This window comes from Schistocerca serialis, chromosome 3, assembly GCF_023864345.2.
Source record: "Schistocerca serialis cubense isolate TAMUIC-IGC-003099 chromosome 3, iqSchSeri2.2, whole genome shotgun sequence".
NCBI classification, from domain to species: domain Eukaryota; kingdom Metazoa; phylum Arthropoda; class Insecta; order Orthoptera; family Acrididae; genus Schistocerca; species Schistocerca serialis.
This window is the reverse complement of record NC_064640.1, coordinates 976,282,747-976,304,364: the sequence shown is the minus strand read 5'-3', so window position 1 is coordinate 976,304,364 and position 21,618 is coordinate 976,282,747. Positions and strand designations below refer to the sequence as shown.

The 21,618-nt window shown below is 41.5% G+C and overlaps 1 protein-coding gene across 3 annotated transcripts in view; it reads right to left on the bottom strand.

The window, feature by feature from the left end:
- LOC126471413 (succinate-semialdehyde dehydrogenase, mitochondrial) overlaps positions 1 to 21,618 on the bottom strand; it is a 227,289-nt gene that overhangs the window by 1,511 nt on the left and 204,160 nt on the right. For all 3 annotated transcript variants that reach the window (XM_050099545.1, XM_050099547.1, XM_050099546.1), the window contains exon 8: positions 15,369 to 15,541. In XM_050099545.1, the coding sequence (XP_049955502.1) occupies positions 15,369 to 15,541 (173 nt within the window). The remainder of the gene's footprint in view (positions 1 to 15,368; positions 15,542 to 21,618) is intronic.

The window sequence follows — 21,618 nt, the reverse complement described above, 5'->3', positions numbered from 1 at the left end:
TACATCGTTAACAATACTCTGCTACCCTCAAAAGCAATTGCGCGGCAGCCGTCCCCGAATCCTTGTGCTGTGCGTTACTCATTGTTTTCTTTTCTTATACTGAAATAAGTGAAGCGACTAATCCATGTCCTTTATAACTGTTCTTGAAAGAACAGAATACTGTTGCTGACCGTGTAGCTTTTCCCTGGAATGTTACATTACATAGGTAGAATTGTGGACAGTTGGGAATGTGAGTCTCACGGGAAGCGTGCAAGGGATAAGACCCTGCAGTCGCGCTATTCATCTGTGTCCTCAGTGGCTCAGATGGATAGAGCGTCTGCCATGTAAGCAGGAGATCCCAGTTTCGAGCCCGGTCGGGGCACTCATTTTCAGCTGTCCACATCGAGGTATATCAACAACACCTGTCGGCAGCTGAGGGTTTCAGTTAGTCATCATTTAATCCATGTCCAACGCGGATTTCAATTACCATCCTTACAATACCAGAAGATATTGGCGATCCCTGTAACAATGTCACTACCGTACGTTTACATGCGACACATCTTCCAAAAAACAAGAACCGAATTTCGGAAAGAGTGTGTTGCTGTCATGTTTAGATGTTAAGATCTGAAGTGGATTTGCTGGCCCAGTTAAATCTGGCACCTGGAAAACAGATGCAATTTATGATTTAGTCAGCACAATCGCTATTTCTCCTCAATTAGACAAGATGTAAATAGCTTCAGTCTCATATTTTCCTTCACTGTGCAAAAAGTCACTGTCTATACTAGCAGTATTGCAAAATCAGTTTAGAAATCCGATTTTGGGATCCCCATGTAAACAGTGTGTGCGTCAGTTCTGCTGTAGGCTGCAGCCCTGCTTAAGGAAGGCGGCACTTGTTTGCCTGCACCGCTCCTCCACCATCTGTGCCTACACTACCTCCATTCTGCATTATGGCGACTGGAAAACAAAATGAACTTTTTCCAACTGTGCCAAAATCCTTACCCTAACGTAAGAATAGAGTTACTGTACATTCGGTTCTACTTCTACGCTTGTCAGTTCAATCTGTAGCATTGTTAAATGTGGATCGCTCAGCTATGAATGCCCATGAACGGTCAAAATTCATAGTTACAGATTTTGTAATCATAAAATGGGGCGGAAAATGCCAAGCAACGTCCTGAAATACATTATTCAGCGACGCATTCAGTCCACTGGCGGGAAAATGCTGCTACTTTTGAACAGAACAATCATTCTTGAAAGCTTAAATACTGCCAAATGTAAAAAACAAAGGACGTTTTGCAACAAAAAGGTACTGTAGTTTTTGCAAAAGCAAATAGTCCCGCCAAAATGTTCCCAGTCAGCACTTTTTAAAGTCAATTTTTAAGAAGGCTTTGTTCGTCTTCATTCGTGTAGCATGACAACATTTTATATTAGTGCATCTCATCTAAAAAAAAAAAAAAAAAAAGATGCTAATTTTGCCAAAAATTGATGCCATATTTTCCGGTTCCTAGTTATATGTGACAATTCGAAAACTTGTGTGCCAAGTTTGTACTCTGAAGAGTACTGTCCATAAAAGGATGGTGTCAGAAGTTTAGTCCAAGTTTGACACAAAGTTGTAACTTTGCAGAATATAAAGTGTGGGCTTACATTATAACCAGCATAGACTAATTAATAACGATGGATGGTTATAATCTATGATGAACTTGGTCTAATACACCACATAGTTTTACATCTTAGCTGAAATCTCTACTTTTGGCACATTACTCCTATTTCCTAAAGTAATACCTAATGTCCAGTTACCTCTGCTTGTTAATAAAGTGATTATAATTCAGGACATACTGTTTTTGTAAAGTAACCTCAGGACTTACCTGATTCAGCCATCCCAATCAGAGTAGGCTATTCGACAATGATTCCAAGCAAATGTTGGGGTGGTTCCTAACCATAAAAGGTGTTCATAATATCCGCCATTTTATACTTATTAACAGCAATTTGAAATAACATCATGATACAGTCACACCAACACCACCACCACCACCACCACCACCACCACCACCAGTATTTAATTATTTTTCACTTAATGTAATTACATGTTTCACTATTCTGTGATAATGCTAAACTAATGCTGTGGAATGAAAATGTCTCCTCACAGTATGACAGTCATTACACAGCCTCTATTGGCTGGTACAATTTTAACAGCCCTCTCTTACTTCCTGTAGGGCAATTCTCTTACAATAAGATTTGTAGTTCCACTCATACGAGGGCATGAAACATCACCTCATCAACTTCTGAGTGAAGTCTTGTTGTTGCCTGCTTTATTGTACATATGCAGGCAGCTTTAGGTGTGTGTGTGTGTGTGTGTGTGTGTGTGTGTGTGTGTGTGTGTGTGTGTGTTTGTTCGCACGCACGCGCGCAGAATAAATTTCACTAGGTTATGGCACTGAATCTAGGGAACTGGGAGAAGTCATTGTCCTGCTTTGAACACAAGCTTCTCCTTCTTTTCTGGTTTTCCTACCTCTGCCTGTCCGTACTCTGGCCCAGTCTTCTCTCTTCTGGGTGCTTTCTTCCAGTCCTTTTATCCTCTTAATCCTTGGCCTTCCCTTTGGTACTGTGCCTCTATATTCATCTCATGTATCTTCCTGAACATCATGTACTTCACTCTCCTCAAATGCCCATAATGTTTAATCTTTTTACCTCAATGTTCTCTTGTAGGGGTTTCTCATGTGTTCTATGCATAATCTTCATTATCCATCTTTACAATTTTTGTTACACCTACTCAAAACATTCATATCACTTTCAAGCACCTTATTTTTTTTCCCCTTCCCTTCATGACACACATTTCTCCACTGTACAACAGAAATAGTATATATTATGTTTGGTGCACCACCATCTTACTTTTCAAAGGACTTCTTTGTTCCGCATCATTCATCTCACAGTTCTCAGAAGGCCTATACATACACTGAACTCTTCATAATTTCTTAATTTTCCTGTACTATACTCCCCAGTGCTTGAAACTATCCATCATTTTCAGCTGCTTCCCAGCACCATGTTTACTATAGGTTACCCTTCTTTATTATTGTGGCCACAAGTCCACACTACTTTGAATTAAATTTTAGGCCACATTCTTGTACAACTTCTTCTCAAATATCAAATTACTTCTTTTCTCCTTCCTTGTTGTTTCCTCATACCATTAAATAATCAAGAAAGAACATTGCTGTTATCTTGTCCCCAAACTCTCTTGTCACTTATGTCATCATATCATTCATCAGCACCATGATAAGCAATGAAGATAGTGCATTTCCTTGTCTCAGTCCATAGCTCTGTGTTAATCATCCCATTCTCTCTTCCCACTTACAACAATCCACATCCTGATGCAGTTCTTTTATCCTCAGTACAGTTTACTTCTCTATTCCTTTCATTGTTAGTGCCTCCCAAACTTTACTTCTTGGTACAGTGTCATACAATTTCCCTAAATCCAAGAAGACCATCAGCAGATCTCGCCCATACTCACAGTTGTGTTTGTGCATCTTTATCACTGTAAATATGAGACCTACTGTCGATCTTTCTGGCCTCAAGCCATACTGTTCTCGCAGTTACTTTTCCATTGTTCTCCAAATTTGTTTCTCCGGGATCTTGTCAAATTTTTGCACAATGGCACACGAGGATAAAGCCCCTAAAGTTTTTTAAAATATTTTTGACTTCCCTTCTTGAAGACAGGTACAATTATACTACCTCTTCCTCACTTCTGGAGTTCTCACTTTCTTCCATACAGATCTTACAACTCTACACAGCCACTGCAGCTCCATCTCTTTTGCTGCTCCGATCATTTGCAAACTTAGTTCATCCAACCCTGGATTCTTCCCTCCTTTCATATTATTTAGTAACTCATCCACTTCTCCACAGTTTGCAGCTCAATCAGTGGGCTTTTGTTTTTTACTCTGCTATAATATTTTTCCGTCACCTCTGCTGAACTTGGCTTCCATGTTCTTAACTGTCTTTCTTGGTTTTCTGCTCCTTTTCTCTCCTTCGGTTCTCTGATATTCATTACTAACATCTGATGGTCACCATCAAAGGACCCTGGTGGCATTACATTGATATCTGTTATGTTTGTCAGTCCATCATCTGCAAAAACATAATCAACTAATCAAGTTTCAGACCAATCACTCCTTTACCATGTTACTTTATGGTTTTCTTTTTTATCTAACAACAAATTTCCAAACTTCAACCCATTCCTTTTGCAGAAGTTCAACAATCTTTCATCTTCCTTGCTTCTCTTTCCACAGCCATTTCCTCAAAGTATGTTTTCATATCCTTGTCTCTCTACATCAACATGTACGTTTAGATCTCCCATAACAATTGTGTTTTGTTCAGTCATCTGATTCTGTAATTCTTCTTGAAACTTCTTTTTTTTCCCCTCTGATATGCATCTCACGTTGAGGGGGGGGGGGGGGGCAGCACTTTCAATATCATCACTGTTTTCCCCTAAAATGATAGTTTTGTTTGTATCATTCTCTCAGTTATTCAATTACTTCCTCTTTCTGTCCATCTTTCATAACTATACCCACTCGATATTTGTCATCTTCCTCACTGCCTCTCCAGTATAGTCCAAATCCATTTCTCAGTTTACACATTCTGCCTCCACCTTTTTTGTATTGTCCCTAATACATCCACACTTAGTTTTTCCATCATATCAACAAGTACTTCCACTCTCCCTTTCTACATTCATACAGCTAATATTCCAAATGGTAATTCATTTTCATGTCTCTCATTAGATTTCCCACCCCCCCCCCCCCCCCCTCCAAGGCTTGTTCCACTTCCACTTTCTGCTTGCTGGACCTATCACGGTTTTGTCAGAACCCAGAACCCCAATTTTTTGGCACATTCTTCTAAGCCTTCACAGAGTTACCACAGTGGTCATGGAACATATGAAGCCCCCACTGTACCTCACCCCTACATGCAGTTCCTTAGCTCATACCATTGCACACCTCCCACGAATTGGATGAAAAGTTTGAGTTAATCAGCTTGATTCTACTGACTGCAAAAGAGTGATGTACATAAAGATGAGCAATTTCATCAAGATGGTTTAAAATGTGCCCTTCTTATGTTATGAGTTGTCTAGTTCCTTAATTTGGTGGCACATCTCAATCACTAAAGAAAATACAGAAGTGGTTCGTCAGCTATTCCCAAAGCATGACACAGTTGGAAAGTTCAAAGGTAAGCAGCAACATCATTGTTGCAGACATCAAAAGAGCAAAGGATCAAGTGCAACGACGTGCAGGTGCCTGGAGACAGGGACGCCTTCTACGTATCATACAATGAAGGCTTTCACGGCCTTATGTCATAGTCACTGGTGAGTCTTCTGTGTTGAAAGGCTACGGTCAAAGTAACTTTTAGGTTCCTTATGTTTCATCCAGAGCTGTGCTGGACATTTCTGGCAATGCTGAGTCTTCTCAACTAACAACCCAGATCTCTAAGAGTACACTGAGTGTATTTTAGATTATTCATGATTAGTAGAGAGAATCCCTGTCGGAGATAAATTTTAACAATCAATGCAATTCAAATGGAAACCACCAGAATACTGTGCCACAGTAAACCTTTGAAAAGTAATTCAACAAAAGGTGAAAGGCTCTCAAAGATTTAAATGCAGATGAAGACATAGTGGTTCTTCCTGCTGACAAAGGCAACACTACTTTGTTATAACTAAAGAGGATTATCAAAGGAAAATTTTGGATCTTTTAACTTCAGGAAAGTACAAAAAACTTGAGGAAGACCCTACAGATAGCATGCTGAAGATAACACATACTCTGATAAAGTCATGTACTTTGATTCAAAAAGAGGATAGAAAGGCCTTATTAAAGACAATAAATGTAGCCCAGCATTAATGGCCTATCCATTATTCATAAATCTGATCTTCCTCAGTGAGCAACTGTTAGTGCTATTAATTCCCCAATATATCAAATAGCAAGATATCTGGCAACTCGTTTACAATTATATACTGGTAGAACCGACTCTTGTATGAAATACTCATGTCACTGTATTGAGAAACTTTAAGAACTAACTTTGACTCCTGAAGAAATTCTTGTAAGATTCAACACAGTGTCTTTATTCATTACGATTCCAGTTAACAAAGTTATGATTTATAAAACGGAAGTTTTCCCAGTGGATTAGACTGTCTTTTTTTAGACAGTGCCTTACACCTAGTCGGTTCCAATGGGACAATGAATTTTATAAGCAAGTTGATGGTGTCCCAATGGGTAATCCATTAGGTCCCCCGATCACTAATTTTTAGATGGAAAAATCTGAACAGAGAGCTCTAGAAAAAGCCAAATAATAAACCATCTCAGTGGTATCAATTTGTTGATGATACATTAAAGATTTGGTCACACGATAAAGGTTTAGAAGAATTATTTCGTTATCTAAAACATATAAATTCAAATATCCCATTTACCTTGGAAATTTGAAATCAAAACATAATATCCTTCTTGCATGTTTTCGTTATGAGACAGATTGACGGAAGTTTGAGACATAAGGTCTTTTGGAAAGTCATGTATACAGACAGATATTTTCATAAGAACTCCACAACAAAAGAGAGATGTCATTACAAGTCTTGTGGATATAGCCAAAAGAATCTGCACACTGGAACACCTGCATGCTGAATTAAAAAATCTGAAGCAGGCTTTTGAGAAAAATGTCTATTCAGGAAAAGAAGTAAATAGGGTTTTAAGAAAGAAGCAGCCATGAAATTTAGTGATATACGGACAGTGGCTTTACACAAACAATAGGTAAGTTTTTAGCCTCAAGACGTGACAATCAATTGTTAAGTTGTATATCTGCCAAGGATTATCTGAGCTGATCACTTGTAAACTAGACCACACTCATTTTCACAGTATTTAACTCACTTTCCTATGTCTTACTCACCAGTTGGCAAGACTCGACATCACCAGGAGCACCTCCTATGTTGTCCAGCTCAGCTCTGGATGAAATGTCAGGAACAGTAAAGTTTCTTCGACCACAACCATACAACCCAGAGGACTCGTCAGCAAATATGACATACTATATCTTTCCCCTCAGGCTTAGTCCAGAAATCTGCAGTATCTGGCATTCCATAATAAGATCAACTTCCAGAACAAGACCCTACTCACTACTTTTGAAGAATCTGTTTTTGGACAAGCATACTCTATGCATCTCACTTTGAGGGTATTTTACATGCACGAACCTCTGTCTCAGTGGGTAGTATGCCATAGCGCAAGCTGGCACAATTGCACAGGTGCATTTTGTGGCTTTAGATTTATGACTCAAAATTGATTGAATAAAATGTACTAAAGAAGCAAATGATATTTTATTTTCATAACATTACAGAATTTTTTGAAACATTTCAAAGGATGATGCTGCACGTGAACTTCACATTCTGCACGCCAATAAGATATGTCTTTTGTTCAAAAGCCTCTCCTCATGCATACCCTACACCACCTTATTGGTCTTGTCTTCACTGTGCTAGGAGAAAAAGTCCAGAAAATTACTGGCTATAAGGCAAATCATTTTTGGTCCTTGCAGTCGGTGTCCAACTGACGACTCCTGCACCAGAGAGGATACAGCGAACTGTACACCAAGACTAATCGTGAATTGCACTATCCTCCTTTTCCACCAACATGTTTTTAAACACAATTAGAGATCCACATAAACTTCACACAGGTAGCACTAACTACCTACAGTCATATGACTTGTCTGACATAGTGGTAATGTCGATTATGGTCCACTGCGCAGAGTTCTGATTAAACTTTGGAGAACAATGTTAGGTAACTGAGTATCATCACTTCCATGCTATAACTTAAACGATTTAAGCAGTCCATATCAGGAAAGTTCTCATGGGGCATGAACACCGTTTCATATTTAATTGTTGTTCGGAGTGACATCTCACGGAAATGTAGGAGCTGTAAGCTAATACACTGACTAGTCCAACCAGTTCGCTGCAAGCTAAAGCCACTTACCAGCTGTCTGACCACAGCTACAGTATGGTGTCATCCACCCAATTGCAATGGGAGTTTGGTATGAGCTACAGCCAGTTGCCGGCCACACAATTCCACTGTCAGCCAACACAAACAGTATATGTGTGACCTTTCCCCACTTTTCCCAACGTACCACTGGCATGCAGCAGCCAGTGTCACCCACCATCGGCACACAGCACCCGCTGCTACCTGATACTGGCCCGCAGAGTGTCCCAACACCTTAACACCGGCACGCAAACCACACTGACACCCGAAACCGGTACAACGCACCCTCCATGGTGCAACATCGGTATGAAGCAATTTCTGCTGCACAAAATTTGTTACGGGCACACTTGACCACACAACACTGGTTTGGAACACCCTCTGCCATGCATCAATAATATGTATGTATGATTACAAGGAGTTCACCTATTCACTGCTAGATGGCCGTAGATGTATACACTGAAGCATGCCGCTTCCAAGAAGTGTCAAAAATGTTTGAGATAACAGATTTTCAGTCTGCTTCAACCACTTGTATCTGGGAATCATTATAATCTTATTGCAATACATAGCTTTTGCATGATTTTGCTTTTGAAATTATATGCATAATTATGAAACATGTTTAACATTACATCATCACTTTCCCTTTAATTTCATAAATATCTGCTTGTTCCTGTGTGCTGTTACATATTTTCCCTTATTCTGTTTTACATTTTTCATGACATCAGGGAACTCCTTTCTGTCTTGCTGCATGGTGCTGATGACATCTATGTTATAACTAGAGCCTGGATTTTAATGACAAATGACTGGAAGCTGTTGGCACTCAGCTATGTGAGGCCCTGAGTATTGTGCAACATGTGCAGAGTGAGTTGGGTCGAGCTTGTGGTCATGTGGCTGACAAAGTGAAAACCAAATTGCAAAGTGTTCTCCAACGGAATCCTGGATATTCTACACTGTGCAAAATTAGTGACACTCTTTCAGGGAATGCCGCAACATTTGAAGATACTGAAACAAAGCTGAACTCCAGTGACCTGGCTGTCTTCAAATACGCTCCAGTGACGTCTTGTGAAGTGGAGAGGAGCTTTTCCAGGTACAAAACTATCCTCAGCGACAACCGTAGATCTTTGACAATGGAAAACCTGAAAATGTACCTTGTGATCCAGTGCAACTTTGCAGATACTGAAGATTGACATACGGTATTAAATACTGCGAAACACTTTAAATACTATGTAGAAATAAAAACATTGTTTTACTGTTTCGATAGATGATCTTTTCACTGTACTTTCTGCTTAGAAAATAAAACATTCAGAGATTCAAAAAATATGTGCAAATTAGCCACAAACCCTACAGAAAGAAAGAAAGAACTATACTTACAATATTTTGAGAAGTGAATTTTGTATTACTTTATGGTGAATAAAAAATTATAAATAAACAAACAAAAATGCTTTAAATAAACTTCTATTAAGTCATATTTTATTTTTTAAGGTCATATTTATGTAAGTTTTAGGTCATAAATGCTTGCATATTTCACTGTTTTTTAGGTAATTAAAATCTGGGCCCTAGTTATAAATTGTTAGCTTATCAACCAAATCTGGATTAGGGTACAAGTTGTCAAGATCAATTCAGTAACCGCTTCCAAGCAAATCTAAATAATTTGACATGTTATTTGCTCTTCAGCATAACGACTACTATAATTTGTGTCCTTTGCAGTATAAAAAATAAAGTCCCATACATAAACGAGAACAACTTTCACACAATTCATAAAATTTCATTCCCAATCTACCAAACTTTGATGAGAGAAATTGCTTCCATCCAAGATGACCTTTCCAGAACAACATATTCATCAATAATACTATCCTTTTGGTGTGTACCAACTAATCTGAATGTGCACCTCAAATGTTCCATAATCAGTTGTACTTCAAATAGTTTTTAGTGCTCACAATACCTAACCGTTCATATGGTGCATTATCTTATTGCTATGACAAATAAAAAGTATAACATGATCAACAGCCTGTGTGTCTGTCGCTAATACGGCTGATAACTCAGATGGTAAACATACACTGGAATGTAAGTGGTTAAAAAAAAAGGAGGGGGGAGAGGGGGGCATTGGGCCAGGAAATAGCAAATTTCAAAGATTGATGACAATTAGCACAAAGTGGTAGCAGATCACACTTAACAAATGGCAATGGCTAAAATTACAGTGACCAATAATACACCTAGCTAAAATGATCTCCCAACAAGACAGCCAAGAGGTGGTCAGCCAAGTTATTGGGAGAGGTTTAATTCCCCAGAGCTTGTTCCCGTGGAGAGAAGACCAGTGGTGATGCCAAAGTGACACCATCTGCCAACAGACAGCAGCACGGAGATCAACCAAACGAATGGAAGAGCTAGCTGTCCAAGGCAGGGAGACTGTAGCCTCATTTCCTATCAGACCGACATGGCAACAAATCCACACTAACATCACAGCAGCTCCCTCAACAGCGAGCAAGTGGAAATTTTCTTGGACCTGTTGTGCCAAGGGATGGACTGTGACAGCACACAGAAACTCTGAAGGGCACAGAGGGAATCGGGGCTGGACGTACCGGGTGGCCTGATGGAGGGCGAAGAGCACTGCTGTAAAAACCTAGCAGTATTCTAGAAGCGAGTACCAAAACTGGTCGGTGCCAATGAAGAATGCACACCCGACACCCCAATTGGACTTAGTGATAGCACCTTCCTGTATATTGACAGCTGTAACTTGCGTGTGGACCTCAAGAAACTTACAGCAACAGATTGAATACAGAGTAGTGTCCTTGGAAAGCAAATGAAGTCCAAGATGAACACGGGCTGCCAAATGAAAGCCAAGGTGGTGAAGGGTTCACACCCATCAGGAACATGGCAGGTAGCATAAGTTAAGCTGCCAGAGCAGTAGGCAAAAGCAAACCCCGGGAGCAGGAGGATGCACCCCATACAGGCAGTCAAAGGAGGCATTGAAAGGATTGGTGGCCGGGCATGGAGGACAAATATCATGCATATCTGCTGAGAAGGAAATGACACTGGTATGACAATGGGTTTTCAGCATCTTCTGCTAAGCGACTGTCAACTGGGCTAGTGTAAAAGGCGCCAGTGGCCCAACATATTCCACGATGATGGACTGTGTAAAGATGGAATAAGATGGACGGATGTGGAGTGGAATAAACGTAACACCCATAGTCCAATTTCAAAAAATACAACGGATCGGTATAAACAGAGGAGGATGGTCTGATCTGCTCCCCAGGAAGTACCACTAAAGACACAGAAGACACTGGGGGACTGGGTACAGTGTACAGTCAGGTACGACACATGGGAGGACCAAAAGTGTTTCCTATCAAGCATTAGCTCCAGGAATTTTGTAGTTTCGGTAAATGGAAAGCAAAGTGGACAACACTCTGGATGGAGTCTTGAGGCACCTTGTTTTCCAGGATAAAGGTGTCCATCATGGCTGAGCCCACATATACCATGAGAACTCGGTACTCTAACAACAGGTCCAAGATGTAAAAACAGTGGAAGAAATATATTGTGCTGCCAGAAATTCATACGAACGGTTTTGTCAGTGGAAAAGCGAAAGCCACTGTCAATGCTTCACAAGTCAAGATGATCAAGACGTTGCTGAAGATGCAGATCATGGAGACAAGTCTGTGGAGAACTGCAATAGATTTCAAACTTGTCAAGGAAAAGGGACCAAGAGATGCTTGGTGATAGACAGTCCATAATAGGGTTAATGGCTATAGCAAAGAGGACGACGCTCTGGATGGAGCCTTGAGGCACCTTCTTTCCAGGATAAAGGTGTCCGTCTTGGCCAAGCCCACATATACTACGAAAACTCGGTACTCTAAAAATTCCTGAAGGAAATGGGGCAGGCAGCGTCCAGACGCCCCATGAGTGTAGGGTATAGAGGATACCAGTCCTCCAGCAGCTGGCATAGGCTTTCTTCAAATAAAAAAATATGGCCACAGTGATTTTGGGGGGGGGGGGGGGGGTGATTGGTGGTGATTGGGGGGTGGTGGTGGTGGTGGTGGTGGTGATCGGGGGCGTGGTGGTGGTGGTGGTGGTGGTGGTGGTGGTGATCGGGGGCATGGTGGTGGTGGTGGTGGTGGTGATCGGGGACGTGGTGGTGGTGGTGGTGGTGGTGGTGATCGGGGGCGTGGTGGTGGTGGTTGGCGGCGGTGGTGGGGGTGGTGGCGATTGGGGGTGGGGGTGGTGATTCGGGGTGGGGGTGATTGGGGGTGGTGGTGATTGGGGGTGGTGGTGATTGGGGGTGGTGGTGATTGGGGTGGTGGTGATTGGGGTGGTGGTGGTGGTGGTGGTGGTGATTGGGGTGGTGGTGATTGGGGTGGTGGTGGTGGTGGTGGTGGTGGTGGTGGTGGTGGTGGTGGTGGTGGTGAGGTGAGGGGGGAGGTCAAAGTGGACTGGAAGAAAACATGAGAGTCAAAGTGGTCACGAGGACAATTTGGATTCTTTGAGGCAGAAAACAAATGGACACTGCAATTCAAAGAGCAGCCGTAATTCCTCCTTGATGGATGTAATGCCATGAACAAGACATTTGTTGGCTGGAGTGATGTAAAAAGTCTTCGCAGCAGTATTCCTTTTGTTATTTCCGACCTACCAGTTGTGTAGCAGGTGATTTTGCCGTCAAAGGGGAAGATTTGGTGCCTTGTTGTGCAGCTGTGGGAGAAGGAGACAGGGATGCTACCATGATACTGGACCATTTCACAACTGCAGTACTGAATTAGAGGTAGTAAGCCTGTGTGACGTGTCCTTCGTGGAGCGAGAACTGTACTAAAAGTGACAGAGAAAGTGACAGACAGTAAAATGCAGGGTTTACAACTAGCCAACAACTTGTGAGTGGCTTTTTCCTTCACCTGGGATCTCCAGAATGGCCCACTCATCGAGATACATGGGACACTCATCCTCATGAGCATGTATACCACAAGTCACACATTTGGCCAAGTTTTGACAGGATATGCGAGTGCAGTTGCAACGTTGACTCTAGTAACAACAAATTGGGTCTGGAATGTTTGGTTGGACCGTGATAACTTCATAGCCTGTCTTCATCTTCGATGGAAGCACTACCTGATCAAATGTGAGAAAATGAGTGTTTGCACCAATCTATTTCATTACTCATTGGACCACAGTAATGCCCCAATCAGAGAGATAATGCTGGATTTCCCTCTTGGTCGGACTACCAAGCAGCCAAGTATAAATAACACAAAGCGTAGAATTCAGCATACAATGGGCCTTGACATGAACAGAATAGCCATGGAGGACCTAAGCTGTAGACAGATATAGGGTTTGAAAATCACAAATGGTCCTCCAGAAGCAAAGTCCCATTACCAAGCAAGAGCAGGATTTCACGGGGCCTGCAATTGCATCAACACCTTTCTGAACAGTAAAGGGATTAACTGTAGCAGAAGACTGACCTCCTTCGGTACACGACACCACAAGGAACTGAGGTGCAGCTGGGCGATACATTGAAGCTTTAGCTTCATTCCACTTACCTTTAGTAGATATAGACCGAGATGAAGATGATTGGCTTATTGCAACAAAATCTCCCGTGACTGTCAGCATCTCCAATGGCGTGCTCCCTCCAACAGGGGCTCCCCCCTCCCCCTTATTCGCCTTAGGCAATTGTTCACACCTCAGGTTCCACCTTCTGAACTCCAGACAGAGGGACCAATTAGCAACTGGGAAAGTAACAGCTCAAGCAATCATCCCTGTCCCCCTAGACCTGGCACGTGCCAGGGGGTACGTGCGAACCCTATTTGTCGACCCGAGGCTGGGAATTCTGAATTACCCAGACATCTGTTGCGAGTCAAATGTGTGATAAAGCCTTCAGGAACACAAAGGGGGGGGGGGGGGGAGGAGAAGAAGAAGAAGAAGAAGAAGAAGAGAGATCTCAAATGCCAAAGTGGAGGAAGGGGAGCAGATAGAGAATGAAGGAAGGAGGGCTGGTTTCTATGCTGGGCTACTGAAACTTCAGAACACATTCCTGGAAACACCCAAGATATGTTCCCCAAGGGAGGGGGAAGATAACAGCAAGAGGATAGACGTGCAGTACAGAAAGGGAAAAGGCACTGCAAAAGTTGGGGGCCTATGGTAGCCAAGCATGAGCTCACAAAAAGAGTTTTCAGCACCCTTTGGAACCTGTTGTCTTGCTAGTGTGAATCCCAGATCCCGTTGCTGAATTGAGCTATTGTTTTGCTCATAGTCACCTACAAAACACTGACAACTTACCAAATAATTTTGTATGAGTGGTTCATTTACGTCACTCTCACAGCGAACAAAAAGTGACAGTGCACTGACAAAAGCATGTTGAAGCATCTGATGCAGTGCTATCAGATGATTCTATGGCTGCCTCTTCCATTTTCTTCACCTCCATGTTTTGCAAACATTGGGACATAAATGATCATGGCAGTATTCAATTAATCTGGTTCTTTCATTAGTCACATCGGTACAGAACAAGGGTTACTGGAGGGAAGACTTTCTACTGCATTTGCTCAGAGCTATTTTGAAGTTTATTGGGTGTGAAACTTGGTGTATAATATGTAATGAACAAGACACTTTTCCGAAATTTCCTGGCAGATTAAAACTGTGTGCCGGACTGAGACTCAAACTCGGGACCTTTGCCTTTGGCGGGCAAGTGCTCTACTGGTGGAAGTGAAGCTGTGAGGACAGGGCATGAGTCATGCTTGGGTAGCTCAGATGGTAGAGCACTTGCCCGCGAAAGGCAAAGGTCCTGAATTCGAGTCTGGGTCCGGCACACAGTTTTAATCTGCCAGGAAGCTTCATATCAGCGCAAACTCCATCGCAGAGAGAAAATCTCATTCAAGACCCTTTTCTTCATGCAGCTTTCTACAAACTTCCGCTTCTTGGTCGCTCAGTCCCTTTATGAACTGTACGAGTGCTGTTTCTGCTTTCTTAGGACTTGTAGGCATGTTCTACTGGAGTACCTTACTTTGCATATATCAATGTATCCACTTCACATTACACAATACATGTGAATTTGTGCACATATTTTCCATTTGAATGCTTAAATCACAATTCTCAGGTATTAATTTCTCAAGTGCCTGTCTAAGGTAACACACACACACACACACACACACACACACACACACCTCAACCTTTGTTTAGTTCTGGTCTACATTCTATAAGTGACTGGGAAGGAAACCCACTTTAGAGTGATAATCAATATCTTTGCTAAACACTGGTCAGCGATTTTTTACGAGTGGCTATATGTTAGTTACAGATGACAGTAATATGGCTCTGTCTTTACAGAACTTGCTCTCTACAGATCTTGTATCACAATAAATTCAGCTTATGTTTCTTTTTTATACTTATATTAAGTAATATATACTTCAGTACATCCACAACTTATTTAAAAATGTGAATACTTACTTTATTACAGTGACCACAGGGCCAAAAATTTCTTCATTGTAGCACCTCATATCAGGAGTAATACCAGTTAAAAGCGTTGGTTCATAAAATAATGGCCCAACTGAAGAGGCACGATTACCACCCACATGAAGGTTAGCACCTTTTTGCAGTGCATCTTTCACTATTGATTCAACCTGGCAAAACAAAAAACAAAAAAGGTTTACAATAACCAACCAAACAGCCAACCCCCCCCCCCCCCCCCCCCACACACACACACACAAACACAAATGCCTGTAATGCCTGGTGGACCGAACAGCTCTTTCAGCATTTGAAACCTTTTTCCTGCTATATCACTGCTATTTTAACCTGTGCTGCCTGTCGCCTCTGAAAATCTGAGGAGCATTGTAATGCCACAAATATCATTCATGTGAAGAAAGAAAAGGCCCGACAGCTGGCAGCATTGTTGCCAGCTTTCAAGTGTGAAAGTCTAAAAGGCTCAGTATCAACACTATGTGGCTGAAAACAATAGTCTTTCGTTCCACTGCAGAAACAATGAGGCATCATCATAGACACACACCAAACTGCATGTGTGATTGGTATATGGTAGACACATGACAACTGTATTGTGCCAACTTCAACTGTAAGGGCTCTTCTTTTGCCATCATGACTATAAACAGCTATTCACAAAGAAAGAGTACACTAATGTTGTTTGACATCGTTTGACATCAGTAGCATACATACTGAAAATAATTAATGGTTCAAAGGGCTCTGAGCACTATGGGACTCAACTGCTGTGGTTATCAGTCCCCTAGAACTTAGAACTACTTAAACCTAACTAACCTAAGGACATCACACACATCCATGCCCGAGGCAGGATTCGAACCTGCGACCGTAGCAGTCGTACGGTTCCGGACTGCGCGCCTAGAACCGCGAGACCACCGCGGCCGGCGAAAATAATTAATAGACAAGTTGAATCTACAGTGAGAATGTAATTTTTTTCGCATAATCTAACAGTCAGATAAAATAATAAAATTTTTCATTTCCCACACGACAAAATGAAAAGTCTGACTCAAAATTCAGCAAGTATTAAATTAATGGAACAGCCTTTGGCATGAAATACAATTTTTCGTACAAAATAAAAAATGAAAATATGGAGATTTGTGCAGATATCTTCCATAAGTGAATTTTGATTTCAGATTTTGAACTAGACAAGGTATGGGTACAGTTGATAATATATGCATAAAAAGTTCAAGCCTACACTATTTTGTAACATTAAATAATTAAGAACATAAATTTTGTGTTTTTTTATGGCTGCTCATAAGAAAAAATAGCATCTTTACACAGATTTAATACCTTCCAGGTAAATACCATTTAAATCATGGAGTAATTTTCATTTCTGCTTCGGGAATCTGCAGTGAAAGATGCATTATTATTGAGATGAAAAAGAGTTGTTACTATTAACTGTAGTATTCTACTTGATACTTAATTGAATGAGGGAAGACTTACAAAACGAAAGGCCTTGAGTTATAAGCATAGCTGCAGCTTAATGCTGGTTAGTTCATCAGATATTATTACCATCTAAGCAAAACCTGTTTTTATCATAGAAAAACAAATATGTTTGCATGTGCTGTAAACTAAAGACTTAATTTTAGTTTTGCCATATTATACATTATTTTATTTGATTCACAGAAACAAATTCTGCAGTTTAGAAAAAGCATTATGTTCAGTGTGTGTATGAACAGGTTATAACAGGAAAAGAAATGACTATAAAATTCAGGAAAAAGGAAGAATGTGTAGGCACCTTCCTCTGAAGAATGCTACAACTGCCGTACAGATCAATTTTTCCTCCAGCGGTGTAGAACAGTACGCAGACGTTTACATATAAGGTCTACAACAACTTCCACCGTTTTTTCTCTAAGCTTGGGGCTTTATTGTGAAAAACTTACAAAAAAATTATGATTCATAGTATTGCCCATCACTGGCCACTACATACTCCCATCTTTCGGATAGCATATGAATCCTGTGACGGAAGAACTGGGCGTCTTTTGTAGGGATCCACAAATCTATTCAATTTTGCACTTGTTCATATGATTGGAAGTGCTGGTCAGTGAGACTGTATGTCACTGATCGAAAAATGAGGTAGTCAGAGAGAGCAAACGTATGGACAATACGGCGGTAGGGATAGGACTTTTCATTTCAACGTTTCCATTTATATTTTGACAGGTTTTGCAACATGGGGTCGAGCACTAACCTGCTGCAAAATTACCTTTACGTATCTATCACTGTATTGTAGGTGTTTAAATTTCACTGCTGGGCTTGAACGCATCAATTCCTTTCGATAATGATGTCCTGTAACTGTCTTCATGTGTTTCAGTAGCTACAAAAACATTCTGTCTTCCACCGCCATGCCGATCTTTGACATCAAAATCACCATTCTTAAGGCAATGAAAACATTCTCTGCACATTCTTCCATTAATAGTTCCCTCGGGTCTTACCCAGCATTTTAAGGGTCACAGCCACAGATTTCTTCATGTTAAAGCAGAAAATTAAAATTTCCCGCAAATGGCGAGAAATGGGTACATAAGTTGACGTACCTAATCGAGAATAACCTTATTATGCAATCACAAATTGACTAATACTTTTATGGCATTATGTTTGCAGATGCCCTAGCTTATTGTATTACACCTATGACCAACCACCCGAACCCCACTTGCTGCTACTGCCGTCTATTGCAAATAGAATCTGCCCATATGCATTTCCTGCATTAGTGTTCGTAGTAACTCATATCTGTATTCTATGAAGTGTCAAAGCACTTTGTGAAGAGAGGAAGACTAAGAAAAAAAAAAAAAAAAAAAAAAAAAAAAAGAAACTGCCACTCAGGTGTGTGGGGGAGACGGGAGACGCAAGGCACATGACAAAACGGTCAGTATAAATTTGTGGAACGCCATGTTGTTGCTTATTATGATATAGAGGGGTAGAGATATTGGGGATTTGCCTGCTTGCTCTTCGGTTTGCTGACCTAGGAATGAGGGAACTGCATGACCACAATCCGTGGACCTAGCTTCCCTTACACATCTATATCATCCATCATCCACTCCCCTTCAGCCTGTCACAGCCCCAGAATACAATTTAGCCATTAATATGGTTCTGTTGTACTTAGATGAGATACACACATTTTATATTTGTTCTTAACCCATTTCGCTAAACTATAAACATTAATTTTATACCATCAAAACATTTTAAGTAATCTACAATTTTCCACCCCCTGCAACGCATAAACTATTACTCCGAGAGAAAAAATGAATAGAACAATTTTTGTAGGAAATTTAACGTAGTTTAATTTTGCGCTGGGAAATATTTTTGCTAGAAGCTGCAGTCTTCTATTTACTCAAGAAAAATCTAAAAAGCGATCTTTAAATGAACCCCCACCCCATCCACACACTCACATACCACTGGTAAGGATTTGTAGTGTGTTGTTCATGGCCGTTCCCCCTTCCACTCTACAAAAATTTGTGACAACATAATTTTTCCCTTATCTGACCTTTTTTTTGTGTTCTTTGACTGGGCTACAAAGCTGGAAAAGGTAGTGGTGTTAGCATCTACACGAAATCTACTTGCACAGAGACAAGAGGACAAGTGGGGTGGGGATAAAGGAAGGAGCTTTGAAGGACTGACAGGCAGCATGCAAGTTGTCTGACCAAGTGTGATGGTGCAGTGGTTAGCACACTGGATTTACATTTGAGAGGATAACGGATCAAACCCATGTCCAGCAATCCTGATTTAGGTTTCCACGATTTCCCTAAATCGTTTTAGGCAAATGCTGGGATGGTGCCTTTGAGAAGGCACAGCTGATTTCCTTCCACTTCCTTCCCTCAGCCAATGGGACTGATTACCTTGCAGTTCGGTCCTTCCCCCAAATCACACCAACCAACCAAATTATCTGGATGATACACAAAATTAAATTGTCAGTAAAATGCAACATTTTTGGATGCTGCGATTGAAATATATGGATTTCACGTGGGTAATGAGACCACACATGCTTATTAGAGTGTTTTAAGGGCTCACAATGCTGTTCCACCTTATATGGTTGAATGGATTTTAATTCAAATTAATACTTCCTGGGGTAAGGTTACACAAACAAACACTAAACTACAAAACTACAAAACTAAATAGCAACTTGTGAGAAATACTATATTCTACAAAATACAAGTTGTTTCACGACTTAAGTTATTACCATTCTTTTGTAATACTTTTCTGTAAACAGTGTTTCAAAATTTTAATATATTTAAAGAACAGCAATATAGAACCATCAAAAGCTGCTTTAGCACTTATTTACTCACCGACAACCAGTTCCATTCAAGCGACCATCTTCAAGGTTCAGAGTAATGTTGACATGTTAAAGAAAGCTTTCTTGGTGTCCAATATATAATTTTTTCAGTTGCAGTATTGTCACATATACATGCATCCATTACCTTACGCAATGATCAGCTGGAATATTATGACCATCGATTTACTACCGATATAAACCCATGAAGGTGATGGTAGTGTCACCCGGAGAGAAATGACTGTTGGTCAGATGCACACTCGGTGCATGTAGTATCAGTGAGCATGCTGTCCGTGTGTAGAACGGGGAAGACGTGAGCTCTATCTGAGTTTGACCAAAGGCAGATAGTGATGGCCCGGAAGTTTAGCACGAGAATTTCGGAAACTGCATGGCTTGTTGGGTGTTCGAGGAGTGCTGTGATGACAATCTTCAACATGTGGCGAAACCACATCCAGATGCTGTAGGGTTGGGCTGCCACCTGTCATTACAGACATCACACGTCATAGGCTGGGCAGACTGGTAAAACACGAGAGGTAGCAAAATGTGGTGGAACTAACATCAGACTTCAATGCTGGGCAGAGTACAAGTGTGTGTGAACAGACTGTGCACCGAACACTCCTAACGACGGGTCTCCGCAGCCGACAGCCCATGCATGTGCCAATGTTAACACATCGACATTGGCAACTATGACTGAAATGGACACTGGACTATCGGCACTGGACTACCAGCACTGGACTACCAGCACTGGACTACCAGCACTGGACTACCAGCACTGGACTACCAGCACTGGACTACCAGCACTGGACTACCAGCACTGGACTACCAGCACTGGACTACCAGCACTGGACTACCAGCACTGGACTACCAGCACTGGACGTTGGCGCAGTGGCAGTGTGTTGCATGGTCTGATGAAACCCAATACCTTCTTCATGATGTCAATGGGAGGGTGTGAATCTGTCGTCTTCCAGGGGAACAGCTCCTTGACACCTGTACTGTGGGATGGAGACAAGCTGGTGGAGGCTCTATTATGCTCTGGGGAACATTCACGTGGGCATCAGTGCAGCTTGTGAAAGTCACCATGATGATCATGTTTCCTGAAGGCACTGGCATTTTTCAACAAGATAATGTGCAATGTCACAAGGCCAGGAGTGTGATCGAGTGGTTCAGGGAACACAGTGGCAAGTTCCAATTTATGTGCTGGTCCCTCCAGCTCACCAGATCTGAACCCGATTGAACACATCTGGGATGTGCTGATGTAGATGTGGTGCTAACTCTCTCCTGTAACAAACCAAGGCCTCACTGCTTCCATGCCACGACACATCACCGTTGTTATCTGTGCCAAAGGTATACACACTGGCTATTAGGTAGGTGATGTTCTGGCTGATCAGTGTGTATTTCTCATTGGTCACACAGTGCAAAACCTAACAGTCCGTTGCAGTATTCAGCATAATGTCTGGCCGAGGTCTTATTATACAGGGTGATTCAAAAAGAATACCACAACTTTAAAAATGTGTATTAAATGAAAGAAACATAATATAACCTTCTGTTATACATCATTACAAAGAGTATTTAAAAAGGTTTTTTTTTTCACTCAAAAACAAGTTCAGAGATGTTCAATATGGCCCCCTCCAGACACTCGAGCAATATCAACCCGATACTCCAACTCGTTCCACACTCTCTGTAGCATATCAGGCGTAACAGTTTGGATAGCTGCTGTTATTTCTCGTTTCAAATCATCAATGGTGGCTGGGAGAGGTGGCCGAAACACCATATCCTTAACATACCCCCATAAGAAAAAATCGCAGGGGGTAAGATCAGGGCTTCTTGGAGGCCAGTGATGAAGTGCTCTGTCACGGGCTGCCTGGCGGCCGATCCATCGCCTCGGTTAGTTGACGTTCAGGTAGTTACGGACAGATAAGTGCCAATGTGGTGGCGCTCCATCCTGCT